At 40.3% G+C, this 17,333-nt stretch overlaps 1 protein-coding gene across 1 annotated transcript in view; it reads left to right on the forward strand.

Moving 5' to 3' along the window:
• The first annotated feature begins 6,060 nt into the window (after positions 1 to 6,060).
• Positions 6,061 to 17,333, forward strand: part of LOC146499715 (uncharacterized) — a 56,359-nt gene continuing 45,086 nt past the window's right edge. The window contains exon 1 of the mRNA XM_085137626.1: positions 6,061 to 13,905. Within this exon, the coding sequence (XP_084993752.1) occupies positions 13,610 to 13,905 (296 nt within the window). The 5' untranslated portion in view covers positions 6,061 to 13,609. The remainder of the gene's footprint in view (positions 13,906 to 17,333) is intronic.

Consider the following 17,333-nt stretch of genomic DNA (forward strand, 5'->3'; position numbering starts at 1 on the left):
TTCACTCCTCTTTCAAACCATCTGTCCTCTCTGTCCAAAATGTGAACATTGGCATCCTTGAAAGAGTGACCTTTGTCCTTAAGATGCAGATGGACAGCTGAGTCTTGTCCTGTGGAGGTGGCTCTTCTATGTTGTGCCATACGCTTGTGAAGTGGCTGTTTGTTCTCTCCAATGTAGAGGTCTGGGCATTCCTCACTACACTGTACAGCGTACACCACATTGTTAAATTTGTGTTTTGGAGTTTTGTCTTTTGGGTGAACCAGTTTTTGTCTTAGTGTGTTGAGGGGTCTGAAGTACACTGGGATGTCGTGCTTGGAGAAAACTCCTGAGTTTCTCTGATACACCGGCTACTAGGGATGGGTACCGGTGTCCGGTGCCATGATGGCACCGGTTCTGACATAAACGGTAGTAACCAGACCGAAAAGCAGCGCACATTTCGGTGCTTTATTTCGGTGCTTTTTTTTCCTGAGCTGTGATACACTTTTACGTTTCCGAGGATAGTAGGCGGGGCCAGGTGCGTACGTTCTTTTAGAGCAGAGCTACAGATTAAAATGCCCAAGACGAAGCGGTCAAAAGTCTGGCTGTACTTCACAGCAAAATATGCAAACTCAGCAGCTGCAACAAGTGCTTTAAGCTGATACTGTGACACTGTCAAAGGAGGTAACACCTCAAATCCGATGAAACACCTGGCGACATAGCGGTTTTTTTTAAAGCCGAGAAATGCGCCGTATTTGATAGCTTGCTGCGAGACCTCACACCGAGCACATCTACTGCGCGTGTGGTGCCTGTTAACGGACCCGGAGCCCTGCTAGTGTAGCAGAAATGATGACGGATATTGATGGCAGCAGCAGCCGTTCTTCTCTGCGTGAGTAGCTTAATGTTGTTCGTGTGTAATTTACGTTGAGTAGGCTAACCACGTTATTACATTAATGCATGTAAGGTGAACTAGCAAACATCATCATAGCTACATGCGGCTGTCTTCTTGTTTGATGGCAGATACTCCCTTCACCCTGGCCAAAAAGGCTAAAATGACCAAAGAAAAAGTGGAAAACAGTTAAACATGAGAGGTTTTTGGACAAAGTTTGTGTTTTTTCCATTGTTTAAGCACTGCTTCCAGCCAAGAGTGATACCATATATGCCCCATAGCTGCAGAAAAGGCTAACATTGTTATCTTTTTACAAAAAAACAGCTAAACATGAGAGGTTTTTGGACCAATTTTGTGTTCTCCATTCTTTAAGCACCGGTTTGAGCACCGTTTAAGCACCGGCACCGTTTCAAAAGTACCGGTTTGGCACCGGTATCGGATAAAACCTAAACGATACCCATCCCTACCGGCTACATAGGGGATGACAATGTTGTCGCGTCTGTCCTTCTTATCTTCCCCAGCTCGTGTCTGATCTTCTTTTCTGTGCATCAAAGAAGTCCAGACGCTTTTCTTTCCAAGCCTTAGACGTCCTAAGGTTTTCAAATTTTGGGAGCTATTAAGTTCTTAATGTCCTAGTTCAGGCACTTTGTAATGTCAGCTAGTGATATGAAAACTGAATACATGCTTTTGTCAAGTGTTGCCACAAAAACGAGCTAATCCTCTCGTAAAATTGGACCACCACCTCTATTTTGTGTTGACATCTGTCTGTCTAATCTGATTATCACCCTTTTTATGTGAGGTCACCATTAGATCAAAATTTGTATCTATTCAAATAATAACATTAAAACCAGCAGCTTAATATTCTACCAAAAGCAGCTCTAATCTGCTCCTGTCTTGCTGGAAGTGGATCCTCGGGGTCCTGCGGTTTTCGATGAATCAGACTTTTTCCTGCCAATGCACAATAGGCTGTGGATCTCTGAGTTTAGAGTCAACACCTTGGGCTCTTTATTATGTTCCTCAAACCGTTCCCGAGCAGTTTATTTGTGGTGCAGTGGGGTGCATTGTCCTGCTGTGAGGGGCCGCCACACTTCAAAGAAACATCTACCTGAATGCCAGGAACCAAAGCTTCCCTAGAGGATCAGTGTTATTCACTTCACCCGTCAGTAGCTTTGATGTTGTGGTGAATCAGTGGGTTTTAGTGATGAGTTACTCTCTGTAGCACTAGGCCAAATCTTTGCTTAGGGTTACACATCTAATAGTAACACACCTACACCTGTCAATTAAGGCAATAGAGTTGGATGCCAAGAATGCAGAATGCGGGGATGCAGTTCCATCAGTTTTTATCTATTTTTTAAAACTGTCAATCATAAGTATTGCAGTGTTTTAGTAGAGCAGCACTGTGGATGAGGATTCTAATTTATTTACTCCTTTATTTTTATTTCTTTTCGGTAGCTGCTGTTGCAATCTTGAGCTTAAACCAGCTTTTCCAGTAAATTAAATTCACAATTTTATTTCTGCCTGATGCTTTCCCGTCATCTGCATTCTGTAAATGGAAGCCTATTTTTTATACTTATATGTGATTGAAATGCACAAGTGTGTTCAGCTGATGTTCTGTGTCCCTAATGTCTTGCCTGCTTTTCTCAGATCGAAACGTTTCTAACAAGAGCAGGCTTCAGGCATTAGCAGGTACAGCCTGCATGCTTTTTTGCATGTGTGTTCACTGCTGAACATGTTTATCAAAGGGTTATGCAAACTTTGCATCACACACTGCCATTTCTTGATGCTTTCTGCGCCGGCTGTATCGCTCCTGAGGGATGAGACAGACCGAGTAAGGCATTATCACCTTTCTGCCAAAGCATAAGAATTCAATGAATTATTTACGGTGCGCCAAGCGGGTCCCTAGACAGCTCTGAATCTGAACAACCCAGGATTCAGTTAGGGAACCTGGAGGCCAGGGGCCAGCTGAGAAACCTGGGGGAGTCAGCGGGGATCCCGAGGTAACGAGCGAAGGGAAATTAAATGACAAAAAACAGAAAGGAGCTGTAGGATCAGGGGAATGGAGTGCACGTTCATACACAGTTTTGATGAATGTGTGCATCTCTTTGCAAGCGCATAGACCACATCCTCAGATAAATTCATACAGGAACACACAACGGCGCGACTCTCGTCTCGGATTCTTGCATGTTTCCTGCAAACATACGCATACAATGCACATAAACAGATACAGAATAGGATATATGTAATAAGTTCCTGGAGACCGCACACACACGTACACACACACACGCACACACACAAGCTATCATCAATCTCAGGCTTCAGAACCGCTCCCCCCATGAGTCCTTGGCTCTGTTTTTGGCTCTGTCTCTATGCAGGTAGGAGGTCTCCTGATACTCACCACTGGGTTACCTCACTGCACATTAATGCAACATAGTCCCTCGTTAAGAACCCTATATCAGCTTCTGTTCCTTTCACTTCAGCAGCTCTTGTAAGTCTTCCTATAAAACTGAATCCAGAGTCTGTGTGTAGGGCTACATTAAAAAGACTGATGGTGAATCACCGTTTCAGGCATTGTTTTTTTTTTCTTTCTTGCCTTTATTTTTTTAACGAAAACATCATTTGTGACCGCGCTGTGTTGCTGACTTAGAAGCCAGGAGAAACATATTCCATGTTCCAGGACCACACTCGATATTCCTGTGGGATTTTTCAAGGGGTTTCTGTTTCTCTGTGGGCCTTTATGCTGCTGGCTTATCTACAGAGTTCTTACAGCCAAAATACACTTCAGGAATTCAAAGTGTTGGGACAGAGGGCTTTGCATCATTTCCCTTTTTTGCCCCTCCCCTGGCCCCGGGCCACCTCTTGAACACCAAGGTGACCTGCGTTGTTTGCTTGCAGTTGTGAAATCACAGCGTGAAAAGGCAACAAAATATTTGTACGAGATACACATTGAAGTCAGTGTTGTGCCAAATGAATTCTAAGCAATTAAATGTGATAACCCAAAAAAAAAAAAAGTATTGCAATTTTGACTTAGTGCCAAGTTCATCAAACAGCTAAATGAGCGACATTTCACATCCACAGATTCATTACACAAAAATATGCTCACAACATGAGATAGCAGAAACCAAGCAACACAGCAAACCTTAATGTTAATGAAACTAACAAATCAATCCCAAAGCACACGGACGCTTTCTAAAAGAGTGAAAGCTGTCGCTTTATTCAGGTACAGTGTTGGATACAGTTACAGTGAATTTCTCTTTATGGAAGTCCAAAATTCACAGGGAACCATCTTTATCTTTAAATATATAGATGCTTAACAGCTGTGGGAAAGTTTACAGATGCTTGGAATTCACTGTAGACTCTCACCGAATAAAATAAAATCAATTAAAAAATGCAATAACACATCATCTCTGATATTAATATTATAATAACAAAAATTGTTGTTTTAATATGAGTTAAACAGGACAGTTTTGTGAAGGACACGGCTGAAGTTGTTGTTATTAGCGGTGTGCAATACAGCAAATTTTGATGTGTTATTACCGATACCGATACTTTTATCCTATAAAGGCAACTTATGCAGGGCAGTGTAGAGAAGTTTGTCATGACTTGTGAAATGAATCGTCATTAATCTGCAAATTCTGGTCACATTTTAATGACCACAAAATCACAGATTTTTACTTTCCACGATAATTATTTGACGTGCTGCCATTACGTTCTGGCTAGTCACCGGAGCAGGTTCAGTGAGAGACTGAGATCACCAAAAAGCACCACTGAACAACACAGGAAATCATTCCTGCCGTGGCCATGTCCCTGTACAACTCCTCCATCTAAAACTTGTATATAATTTGTATGTATTAGTGCTATTTCTTAAATTTGTAAACTCTGTAACATATTGTATTATTTAATTAGTTTAGTCTGTTACTGTTACTGTCTTGGAGAAACTGTAACCCACGTAATTTCCTTAGGGATTAATTAAGTATTCTGATTCTGATTACCACAACAAAGCACACCTTGTTGTTTAAACTTCTGTTATTGCCTATAAATAAAATAGATGTCGATCTTTTCTATTCTTTTATCACATGCTCTTTTTTGCCATAATTTTTATTAACAAAAAGGATGAGAAGAAACCAAAGTCAGTTTTACGTTCCCACATCAATGAGGAAAAATATGACCGGTGATTTGAATTAATTTTCCTATCTGACTCGTCATATGGGGGAATATCCTTTTTAATAGATCTGCTTTTCAGTAATGAGAAATATATCAAAAGAGATCTAAGCTTACTTTTATGTTTTCGGTAGCGCTTAGGAAATGTTTAAATACAACTTAATTAATTCCCACAGTTAAAGTCTCTTTTCATTACTTACCCTCGCAGGAAGGTCACAGAAGAGGTAAGCACTGTAGCAGAGCAGTGTTTGCCAACCTGAACACTCAAACCCTCAAACACTTGATTCAAAGTCTGCTTTTCGCTTTCCACGACTGTGTGTGCGTCTGCTTTTTTCAATCTCTTTCCCGTCACGTTAAGACTAAAAGAAGGTCCAGAGGAGATAAGGACGGTGAGTAGTAAAGGGTGTAGTACAAGCTTGGCACTTTGTTCTCCACAGCTGAGGCTCCGTCCTGCTTTCAGTGGACTATTCCCAGATCAGATTTCTCACCGCACGTTATCGTTCAACTAAGAAAAGTAAGAAACTTTTCTTCCATAGTAAGTTTCTTTTCAAGTGAAATGGCATAACATTTAAACTAATTCACAACTTGAAAAAAAAATCATAATTAACTTGACCAGTTAGTTCAAATACAGCTTTCATGTTCTTGTGTGGACAAATTAATCCAAGACTTCAGTGGAAGAATCATCCAGGAGGGAATTTATCTTAATCTGATTTTTTTTCTCACATTGATCTCATCAAATTAAAATTTGATTTTGAAGGAATTCAAGATTTATTTAATTTAATTAATTAATTTATTGCTTGGTTGTGATTCCAAATTTTCTTTTTAATCCCAAATTTCATTTATGTCTTAACCCTCTCAAGGCAGGCGTTGCCAATTTGCAACAGTTAAAAATAGGGATGCACCGATACCGATACTGGTATCGGGCATCGGGGCCGATACTGTAAAATGTGTGTGTATTCATACTCGTAAAAGTTAACCGATACCATGAACCGATACCAACTTATTTCATTAATCAGAGTTGTAGTCCTGTATCTGTTGTAGTTTTTTAGATTGGCCACTAGGGGGCCAATTATTATTTTATTTATTATTTATTTTATAATTTTTTATATTTTATTATTTATTTAATAATAATTATTTTGTTTGTTTGTGTACAATATGGACACTCTGCAATAATTTAAAAGTTTAATTTATTCACAAACCTAATTTGTATTTATTTTATTCCAAACAGAAGTGTTTATTTATTATTCTGAAAGCTCGAGACAGTGCCAATAGTTCAGTGATATTTTGTTAAATTACAATGTGGAGACTCTGTAATAATTTAACAGAAGTGCTTATTTTTCACTTGAAATTTTTTTGTGGTCATTTTCATTAAGATTTTATTTTTTATCGGCAGGGAATATAATAAAACCTGTCTTCCAATTAATTGTATTTGTGTGTGTGTGTGTGTGTGTGTGTGTGTGTGTGTGTGTGGTAGAAGTATCGTTTTTTGTACTCTGTATCGGCAAGTACTCAGATCCAAGTATCAGTATCGTATCGGTTTGAAAAAATTGGTATTGTTGCATCCCTAGTTAAAAACTAACAACCTGATTACCCCACATACATGTTTTATGAGGTTTTTTTACTCAGAAGTACCACTGCAGGACTTGGTTGTGCATTAGCAACAAAATGTTTAATTTGAGTCTGAGAGGGTTAAATGACAATTAAGAATTTGCTTTGAGCCACAAAACGTCAAAGACGTTCTGTGTTGGCCTGGAAGGAATGTCAGCCAAAGGCATTTCCAGCAGCAGTTCAGTAAAAGTGGAGAAAATGACTGCTGAGCCAATTATGAAAATGATTTGGGCTTAATAAATGAGATTTCAATCTGAGTCATCGTTCAATGTCAGCAGATAATGTCCGTCTGTATCAAAAAGTGTGATGTGTAAAGATTCAAGTGTTTGTCATTGTAACTCGTGCTGCCATTATTCTCATAAGGATTGTTGCACACTGTTTAATATTTGTGATTGCACCTTTGCCACCCAATAGGAACTTAAAGTCCTTTTGAATCATTGTTAATGATCATTTTAAATCATTTTGCATGTAAAGTTGCCAATTACCGCACATCAGCCTTTTGTCTCGCTATCTGAAATTGAGAATGGTAGCTCCTGCAGGACTGGCACTACTGCTAGCATTTCCAGTTGTAACTGAACAGTGTTAAAATGTTGTTATTTATGTGTATTTTGTTAGGACATAATGTGAACGGTGACTTAAAACAGACATTTGGTGTTTTGGCAGATGAGGGCGATCGTGGCTCAAGAGTTGACAGTTCGTCTTGTAATCGGAAGGTTGCCGGTTCGAGCCCCAGCTCGGACAGTCTCGGTCGTTGTGTCCTTGGGCAAGACACTTCACCTGCTGCCTACTGGTGATGGCCAGAGGGACCGATGGTGCAATATGGCAGCCTCGCTTCTGTCAGTCTGCCCCAGGGCAGCTGTGGCTACAACTGTAGCTTGCCTCCACCAGTGTATGAATGCGAGAGTGAATGAATAGTGGAACTGTAAAGCGCTTTGAGGGGTCCCGAAAAGCGCTATATAAATGCAATCCATTATTATGAATAAGACTTTTGACGTTTTGTTATTTTTTTGAACATTATAAGGTAGAACGTCCTATTTCTTCAAACAAATGTAAGTTATAAGTTAATAAGTTATTTAATCAAAGTAACAAAACAGTTATTCAGTAGTGTTAAGTGTGTTTTACATGAAACTGTAGCATACACAAATCTACGAAGACACACATTAAAATCTAAAATAACACTGGAATAAAAATAACACAAGGATGTGTATACAATGTCTTTTCTGGCTCACTGGATAAATATCTGGAGCACAATTTCATATATAAAAACCAAAAAGGTAAATGCATTTGCAAAGAAACAAATAGTGATTGTGGTTTAATTGATAGGCTAGGAGGGGGACAGGGGGTATTTATGAGTATTTCTTAGTTATCTATGCAACTTTATAACTTGCCATTGTTATATATTTAGGGGTCATAGTGATTGTTAATAAACTTGTAGGAATTTTTTTAATGTACAGCTCCGTATCATTTGATACAATCACAGGCATGTTATACCATTCGTATTAATAATTCTTTAGCTGTTACACAACAGTTATGAATGCCACATAGAAACAGTGATGCATTCTTATTCTCAAGCTGTTTTGCTGGATTAACGGCACTGATCAGAAATGACACTGTTTCCTTTAAAGAGTTTAAATCAATTTCTTTCCTGCTATACTTCACATTTTTGTAACCTCACCTTAAAATCTGTTTCTGGCCAGTAAAACTGGGGCTGGTGAGCGGGGAGATAGAGCAAGTAGTACAAGCTAGGCATTTTGTTCACTACACCTGAGTCTCCGTCCTGCTTTCAGGCTATTCCCAGGCCAGGCCTGCCTACTGCGCTGCTCTCCCCTGCCTGCCTATGATTTGTAGAGCCCACTGGGGAAGAAGCTCGCTCTCCCATAGGTTAAAATCTGCAAACAATGAGTCCTGTGTTCGTGACGGATGGCCTACATCCCTCCCCATTTGTCTGCGCTTTATCCCCCATCTCAGAATCAATTGTTGAACTCCAAAGTTTGCTTAACATGCACTCCCTGCTAGGCCAGGGGGGAGAAAAAGGAGTGAGGGAGATAAAGATAGAGGCAATAGTGAGAAAAGGAAAGAGAAAGAGATCAAAGTTGTCCCGAAGTAGAAGAGTGGATGAGAGGGACTTTCAGTATGACTTTCAGGGTCCTAATTAGGGACAGGACAGCGAGCTACCTCTCTCTGTGACATTTAGCTGGACATACTTGATAAATGTCACACTGCTGGATACAGCCACGACAAATGGATGCATCAACAACGGCTTAATAACCTTTACTGATAGTCCTGCCAGGAATTCAAATTCTTTATCTGTTCTCCCTTGCATCCCCAAAACACTGGCCCCTAATAATCAGCATTGTGTACAGAGGATGGGGGTGGATCGCTCGCATGTGTGTGTGTGTGTGTATTTGCTCGCATACGTTAAGCCAAATCAAGTGTACAAGGAGGCTGTCGGCATGTACTCTCGCATTGCATCAGTGTGCGTGGCCGCGTTTGTTTGGGGCATAGCTGTGTGTCAGTGCCAAATTATCTTGGCCCCGTATCTTGGCCAGGATAGCGGCAGCGAGAGGGAGACCTTTGTAACTAATCAGAGAAAATGGAGAGCTGTAGACCTCCCTTGTATCTTTCTAAGCTTGTATCTCTAGACATGGAGAAGCCAACTGATTTAATCAGCTCCCAAGACAGTAACAATCGGAAAAGAAGGAGCAGAAGATTGTGCCATTTCTCAGTAATAGGATCATTCAGGAAACGAACGGCATTCACGGATGCGCGAAGAAATTCATATTAAAATCACTGAGATGTTATTTAAATGGGGCAAACAATGCTATTGGGACTAAAAAGCTAATTCCTCAGAGGTGGTTAAGAACTGAAAACAAATGAGCCCGTCAGACTTTGCTTCATTTTTAATGAAACTGGCATGTCAGTTGTTACTGGATCTGTTTCAGTCCCATTTGGAACTTCTAATTGGCCTCTGATTACAAGTGACGTTCCAGCGAGTAGCGGGGCAATTTTGATAAGCTCTGAGTGTTTATGAGATGCCCAGGCCAGTTGTGAGTTGTGACAAATACATGACACATTTAGGGTGAAACACAAGGAGGTGGGTTTCGTCTTTTGGCCCGCTCTCTCTCTCTCGCAGCAGCTCGAAGTTCTTGTAAGAAGCCAGCAACTTTTACAAAAAGAAACACTTTGTTGTGGCTTTGTATCATTTTGCCTTTTGCTTAGGACAGTGATTATTTTTAAAAGAAGAACCCCCAAATGGACACACTAAAGCCTCTTGTCTTTTGAAGTCTCTCTTTGATATGGAAAATACGTACAGTACAATCAGTTTATGGTTTTGGTCTGCTTATGCAAAAAAAAAGTATGTATCTGATTAAATTATCCATCTAAATATACACTCCTTGTTTCAGAGATTCTTTTATCTGTGAAAAACACGGTGCCGTCCCTGGACTCGGGCGCTTGAGTGATTACGACTGGTATGTTCGAATGAATTTGCTACCGCTTTGCATTCACATGTGCTGGATTCGTGTGTGTGTGTATACCTCTATATGTATGCATGTGTGTAGCATGTTTCAGGCGTAGCTGCTGTGTGGTGGCTAATTGTCTCTCCTGAGGAATAATTATGTGACAAAAGCAAAATGTGCCTCGCCGCAAAAAAAAGGAAAAAAAAAGATATATGTAGTGTCTTGCGTGTGGTTCAGTGGAGAGTGCCATTTGTTTGCCAGTGGTACGGACTGGAGCAGAGGACGTAGTGGAGGCCGTACATTTGGAGACCAAAACCTGGAGATGGTGCAACGATTAATTACGGCTAATTAGATGTATCCGTTATATTTACTGGGGCAACAATAAATCAGATGGTTGTGCTATTTTTGTCCTAAAAGACTTGTAACTAACACCCAGCCAACGTGCATGTGCGTGTGAATATTCTTATGAGAGTGTCTTTGTGTTTATGCGCTGTTTTTCTGTTGTTGTTTTTGTTACCCTGTGTGTGTCTGTGTGTGTAAACTGCTATTTACTATGTTTTCCAGGTGTTCAGAGCTGGGTCGCCACAGACTCCCGCCTCTTAGATTAATAATCCATTAGTAATCCATTTCACTAATGAGCACTCAGTGGAGAGAGGGGACCAAGGGGGACACAGAGACAGTCGAGGGAAGCCAAGTGCATAATTAATGTCTCAGCCAATCACATGCGCTATTACAGTCGCTCCCTACTGAAGTGAGATGTCACCTGTCCAATAAAATGTGTTTGTCTTTAAACTATATATTTAAAGACGCAGGATATTCAAATTGCACAAAATTTTGCACATGATGACCTTTTTTAAAATTGTACTTTTGTCAGTAAACATCGGTGATCCCAGTGGTCTAAATATCTTTTATAATTGAAAGAAAATGAAGAGAAGAAAAGAAACGAAAGAGCGACAACCACATGCTAAGTGTTGGATCGATAGTAATGCAATAGGGTTGATAGTTTGGGCATGTAGCCCACTGAATTGTGTTGGGGAAATTTAAAAAATATACCTCAAACACGTGCTATGAAAAATGTCGTGTTGAATGTCACCTCTATTATATTTAGAGCTTATAGCGCATTCAAACAACAGAAGCTGGCTCAAAGTGCTTTAGAAACACAAACAAAATACCCAGTTTCAAAATAGATGAAAAGCTGAACTAAATGTTGTGAAAAGTAAAAATCAGAATAGAAAAATAAATGTTTGGAGAAGTCCTGCTGGTAACTAACTGAGAGTAAAGAGGTGTCGCTAAAAAAAACATACAGCAAGACAGCAAACTGCTGGTGGTGCATGTCTCAATTTTTGCAGCCTTGCAAAGATGGAGTTTCCACCACAGCCAGGTTAAAGACACAAGCGTATGGTTATATTGTTTTTTTGTTTTTTTTACCAAAGTTTTAATGATATATCAGCACAGAGGCTTAGACGATCCCAGATTATACAGATGGAGATGTTGCAACAGTTTGAAAAGATGAGACTTTCTGGGGAAAAAACATGCACAGTTGTGGCAAAGTCTTTGTTTGCATGCAACATAACCAATGCACGTGCCATTACTTGAAGGCTAGTGGCACTACATTTGACAAAACCACACCAAGGTCCCGTTAAAGAAGCAAAATTTGGTTCGTCTAAATAATATCGTTTTTAATTCAACTTTTAGAAAATTAATAAACAGGTCAACTGATACAAGGACGCTTTCATTTTTCTCAGAGAGTAATATTAAGCTGATACTATAGATACCAAAACAATAATAACATGCTATTGAAACATACACAGAGCCATTTAAAGCGTTAGCAGGACTGGATAAAGCTACTTTTAAGAGTACTATGCTATTCTACAGGATTACTAATATTAAAAATTAATCCATATAATCTGTTATGTTACTTATTGAGGGGGGTGGGGGGGGAGCTTGCTAGGGTGGTTTTGTATTTAAACTACAATAAACACTTCTTTGATTTTAGCTTTTAGATGTCAATGACATTGTCCAGGGTGTGTGTGTGTGTCATCAAATTAACAACAAATCTAGTTTGTGACAAGTTACATTTCATCAACCCAGTTAAAAAGCTTAACCTCAGCACCCGATGTGTTACAGAGTGATGGCAATGAGTAATAATTTGCAGAATTTATCCTTTAATTATAGCGAAAAATAAAGATGGCTAACTACGTAAAAGGCTGTGATATTATAGTTTGCAACATTATAAAACACCAGTAATATTTTGAATTCCTACTTACACAAGCCAATCCCATTACAGTACCAAGAATTTATGCTAATTTCTTTGGAGGGATTAATGTTGATATCAGCTCTGCCTTAAAAGTCAGCGTGAAAGGAGAGAATTTAGAGGTGACTTTTTAACAATTCTCAGGCTCAGCTCAAGGTATGCACACTTGATAAGTTTCTGTCTGTCACAGTGTGATGGGCAAAGCGCTGTTGTGTGCTTTTTAATATAGTTCCGGTGGGGTTTGTGGTACCTAAAAGCTGTTACAAGGTCTGGCACATCAGAATGAGCCGGTAAACACAGAAAATTCCTCACAGCCGCCACCAATCCAGCACGACTACACCAATCTAGATCCTGTGTTTCAAGCCTAAACAGAAGATTTCCCCAGGCTTCACCTGGCTTCCCTGTGGATCCTCTGTCTCCTGTTTAGCAGTCAGAACATGATGGCGCATGACAAAAGAGGCCGTTAAAAATTGAACGCCGTAAGTGGGAAAATGTGGAAGGCGGGTCTATTGTTACCTCCACCCACATGCCTGGGTGAAATCTGACACCCTCTTTTCCTCTCTACATCGCCTCTCTCCTTTTCTCCTGGCCATCCCCAAGGGAAGCCCAGTATCCCATTCATTCGATTGCCCTACATGATGGATGTGCAGTGTGAGGAATGGGCTGTCCCGGGGGCCGTGGCGTCGTTTCTGGGTTAAACAGGATCCTATATCAAACCCATCTATACCTTCACAAGGAGGAAGCCTGTTTACTGGGGCGGGAAAGCAGCGCAATCCATTTCTTATGGTTGCAACAAAAACTTAGACAGTCCCAGCTTAAGACAAACGTGGTGATAAATGCATACTGTGGTTGGGAAAGCATGGGAGCAACACTCAGGTTTTACATCCATGTTAATGGAATTTTAACTGAATCAAATAAAAGCCTGAAACAACAAGGCCTCATAGCATTCAGTGAGTGATCAAGATCACTTGTTGGAATGTTAGTGTACTCAGTTAGTATGTTTATATCTATTAAGCACAGTTGGTGTCTCACAATGATAATAGATCATGTTGGTATTTTTTATAACTTCACAACCAGTGACACTACACGGCCATGGTCACCACAGGCACGCCATAGGGTTGTGAGCTTAGCCCCCTCCTATATTCCCTGTTCACACACGACTGTGTTGCTAAACACGAGTCCAACATCATCACCAAGTTTGCAGATGACACAACCATCACAGGCCTCATCGCAGACAACGATGAGACGGCCTATAGAGAGGAGGTGATGGCGCTGTGCGAGTGGTGTCTGGAAAATAACCTGACTCTCAACGTCAGCAAAACTAGAGAAATGATAGTGGAGTACCGGAAACGACCAGTTAGGGAACACCAGCCCATCCACATCAACGGTGTCAAGGTCGAAAGGGTCAGCAGCTTCAAATTCCTTGGAGTCAGCATCACCGAGAACTTCTCCTGGACCCTTCACACAGACGCTGCTATCAGGAAAGCTCGCCAGCGGCTTTACTTCCTGAGGAGGCTGAGGAAGTTTGGCATGAACGCGAATATCACCTCACATTTCTACAGGTGTGCAATTGAAAGCTTGCTGACGAGCTGCATTACAGTTTGGTACAGAAGCTGCTCTGCCAGCAGCCGTAAATCACTACAGAGGGTGGTGAAGGCAGCAGAGCACATCACTGGCACGAGGCTTCCTGCTATTCAGGACATTTATCTTCAGCGATGCCTCCGTAAAGCACACGGCATCATCAAGGACCACAGCCACCCAGCACATCAGCTGTTCTCCTTGTTACCATCTGGCAGACGTTACAGGAGTCGGACTACGAGACTTAAAAACAGTTTTTACCATCAAGCCATACGACACCTCAACCACAACACTTAAACACACACAACACAGTCCACAGGACGCACTCAGAAGCTACCCTGCAGCTTCACAAGTACTGTTTAATCTGCACTGGTCACTCCACTTTACTGATATTTATATTGATATTTATATTTTAAAAAGTGCAATACTGTAATAACTACCACTAAAAAACTTTTGTACTGTTCCGCTTGTACTGCTGCTCATTCCTGTGCAATATCCCATCTGCCCCCCCCCCCCCCCCCCCCGTCACATTAAGATTTTCTTTATTTAATCACTAGTGTGTACATATATTTATATATACATATATATTTAGTCACTTAACTGAAAATCTCTTTTCTCTTTACTACGTCTCATTAATATTTTGCTCTTTACTATTTTTCTATTTATTTTTTATCATTTTAGTTTTTTCTTCTACTGTACCATTCTGCTGAGTGACTGTCTTCTGCTCGTCAAATACATTTCATTGCGATGTTGACCCTGTGCTAACTTGCATATGACAAATAAAACTGAAAATGGATCTTGCCAATTGGAAACGTACACCTGCTACTTCCTTTTTGACTCTATTGAGGCTCATAATGATCAAAATGAACATCTTGTTGAATATAATAAGTCCTGAAAGTAGTGACTGAAACTAAAATATCATCAGACAAGCCTTTACTGATCAACATAGGTGAGGGTAATTCTTTATGGACCTCTATACAGCTCTATACAACCTGGAGGAGTCGCCCCCTGCTGGCTAATAGAAATAATGAAGGTTTAAGGCACTTAATAATAATAATGATAATAATAATAATAATAATAATAATGGATTGGATTTATATAGCGCTTTTCAAGGCACCCAAAGCGCTTTACAATGCCACTATTCATTCACTCTCGCATTCACACACTGGTGGAGGCAAGCTACGGTTGTAGCCACAGCTGCCCTGGGGCAGACTGACAGAATACAGCCTGACACTTCTGCAGTGGCTTCATTTTTCAGATGTCCAAGTTATAAACATGTTTTATTAACTGTGCCTGTTAATACCACATCTACTGTAGCCATCCTGATATGCTAGCATAGCTAGCATACTTAGCATAGCTAGCATACGTAGCATAGCTAGCATACTTAGCATAGCTGCTCTGTAGTCATTAAAAAGAAGCTTTGTACCCATATAGATATAGATATAAAGAATGCAAAATGCACACACATTTTGTGAAAGAAATAGTGATTATTAATGGTGACTACCAATAATACTAGGTGAAGAAGAAGTGATCTATCTAGCTTTGATAGGTTTGATAATAGAGGGTGATGTTTATAAAACTGTCATTTTAGTCTTTTAATAGTTCCAGATATGGTGGTGTCCTATTTTTTTCTTAATTTAGAACTCGGATAATATGTAACTAGTATGATCACAGTAAGCAGATATTAGTCTCTAGTCCCACTTGGAAAATAAAAGGTTTAAAAAAAATGTTGGCAGTAAACTTTCCAGATGGTTAAGACGACTTGTTAAAGGCGGGCAACATTTCAAATCCGTTTGCATATAAACTGTATTACCAGGCAGCAATAGTATGACTTTGACAAAAATGAACACAGACTTGGCAGACTCTGTGATGGATTACACATCCCAAATAGATTTCAACTGTCATTTAGCCGATTTTCATATTGTACAAAACTAAATGGAAACTAACTGCTTCCTGGAACGCCAGGAAGCAGTTAAACCAAAAAAAAAGCATAGTTTACAGATTTTGTTGTATAGAATTTGTCATTCTACTAGATGTTGCAACCTTTTAAGTGTAATTTTTTAAGTTTTTCCTATGCAAAATTGTTTGGTTTAAGTTTTATTTAAAGCTCTAAGATTCTGTTTGGGTCTAGCACAGAGTAGCAGCAGTCGTTCTTGTTTACTAATCCACACTTCATTCTAGAACCAAATTTAAAAGGTTATTTAGCTTGGACAAAAGGATGACATATATTTTATTTACTGGCAGATTTAGGACTGATGAAGCGGCCTGCTTTTTTAACAGGAAGAATGTGTTGTGTAATTCTTGTGCGCTCTAATTGATAGGCCATCTGTAATTCCACTAGGTGCCGTGTCGTTGCAAAATGAAACCAATTGTTTAGTGAAATGACTGTTGGTGTTTCTCTCAATTGAAACCCCCCTAATTAAATGAGAGAAGAATACAGTCCCTGCCTTGATACCCAGCGGCTGTGAACCCCCTCCCCCCTCTGTTATTAACACATTTTTCAATAACTTATGTAAACCAAAATGGAAATTGAGTCATGTTATGCAAGTTATGAGTGTATATATTATCTTTTAAAGATCTTTTCAAATCTTTTTATATCCTGGAGCAGCCAGGGAAATAAACGTAGGAATCACTTCTTTCAAGACCCCCTCAACAATGGTAGCCCAGGGATTCTCTTTATATAATAACGTAGCGTATAATATTATTTTAATACTTGAGATAATTCAGTACACACAGTGAGTGCTGCCTCTATGTATCCGCCTCCCTTTGGATATCTCAGCTGCCGAGGGAGCGCGCTCGCTGTTGTCTGTGTACGTGTGCATCCTGGCGGACGCGCATAAAAAGTACTTGCGCGTGTGCTCATGTGTGAGTCGCTGTGGCATGTTTCCTAGAGATAAGACTGCAGTGCCTGGCCCTCTGCAGCCCTCACCCCAGGCAAGAAGTGATTAGAGGAATCTCTCATTCTCTGCGGGGCACCCCTCTGCAGTCACAGCCAGCAGCGTGACTCCCCTAATGTTCACACCACGGTACAAAGGACCTGTGGTTGGTGATATTATCTTGCTTGAAAATATGATTTGGAGCAACTCCGCTACTGTTAGTAAAGTATTAGAAACATACAATGAGCTTGCCTTTAAGACCTGGCGTCTCTGGGAGTATAAGCAAGGCAGGTTATGTTCAAAAGTAGCCTCCATACAAGCTGTCTCTGTGTCTTTTAAAGCAACTGTTATCTGACATACAGGGGATGCACTAAGAAGTTTAGGTGATATTCCTCCAGATTGCATGTTAAATCTAAGCTAATGTGGTGTGGGCTCACCTGCGCGCTGTGGGAAGATCAGGAGTCAATTAGTGGGATTGGTGGGCAGTCTCAGCCAAGTGGTCTGAGCCGGTGACAGTTTGTGGTGGACCACCACAC

This window comes from Neolamprologus multifasciatus, chromosome 17 (genome assembly GCF_963576455.1).
Source record: "Neolamprologus multifasciatus chromosome 17, fNeoMul1.2, whole genome shotgun sequence".
In the NCBI taxonomy this organism is placed as follows: Eukaryota; Metazoa; Chordata; class Actinopteri; order Cichliformes; family Cichlidae; genus Neolamprologus; species Neolamprologus multifasciatus.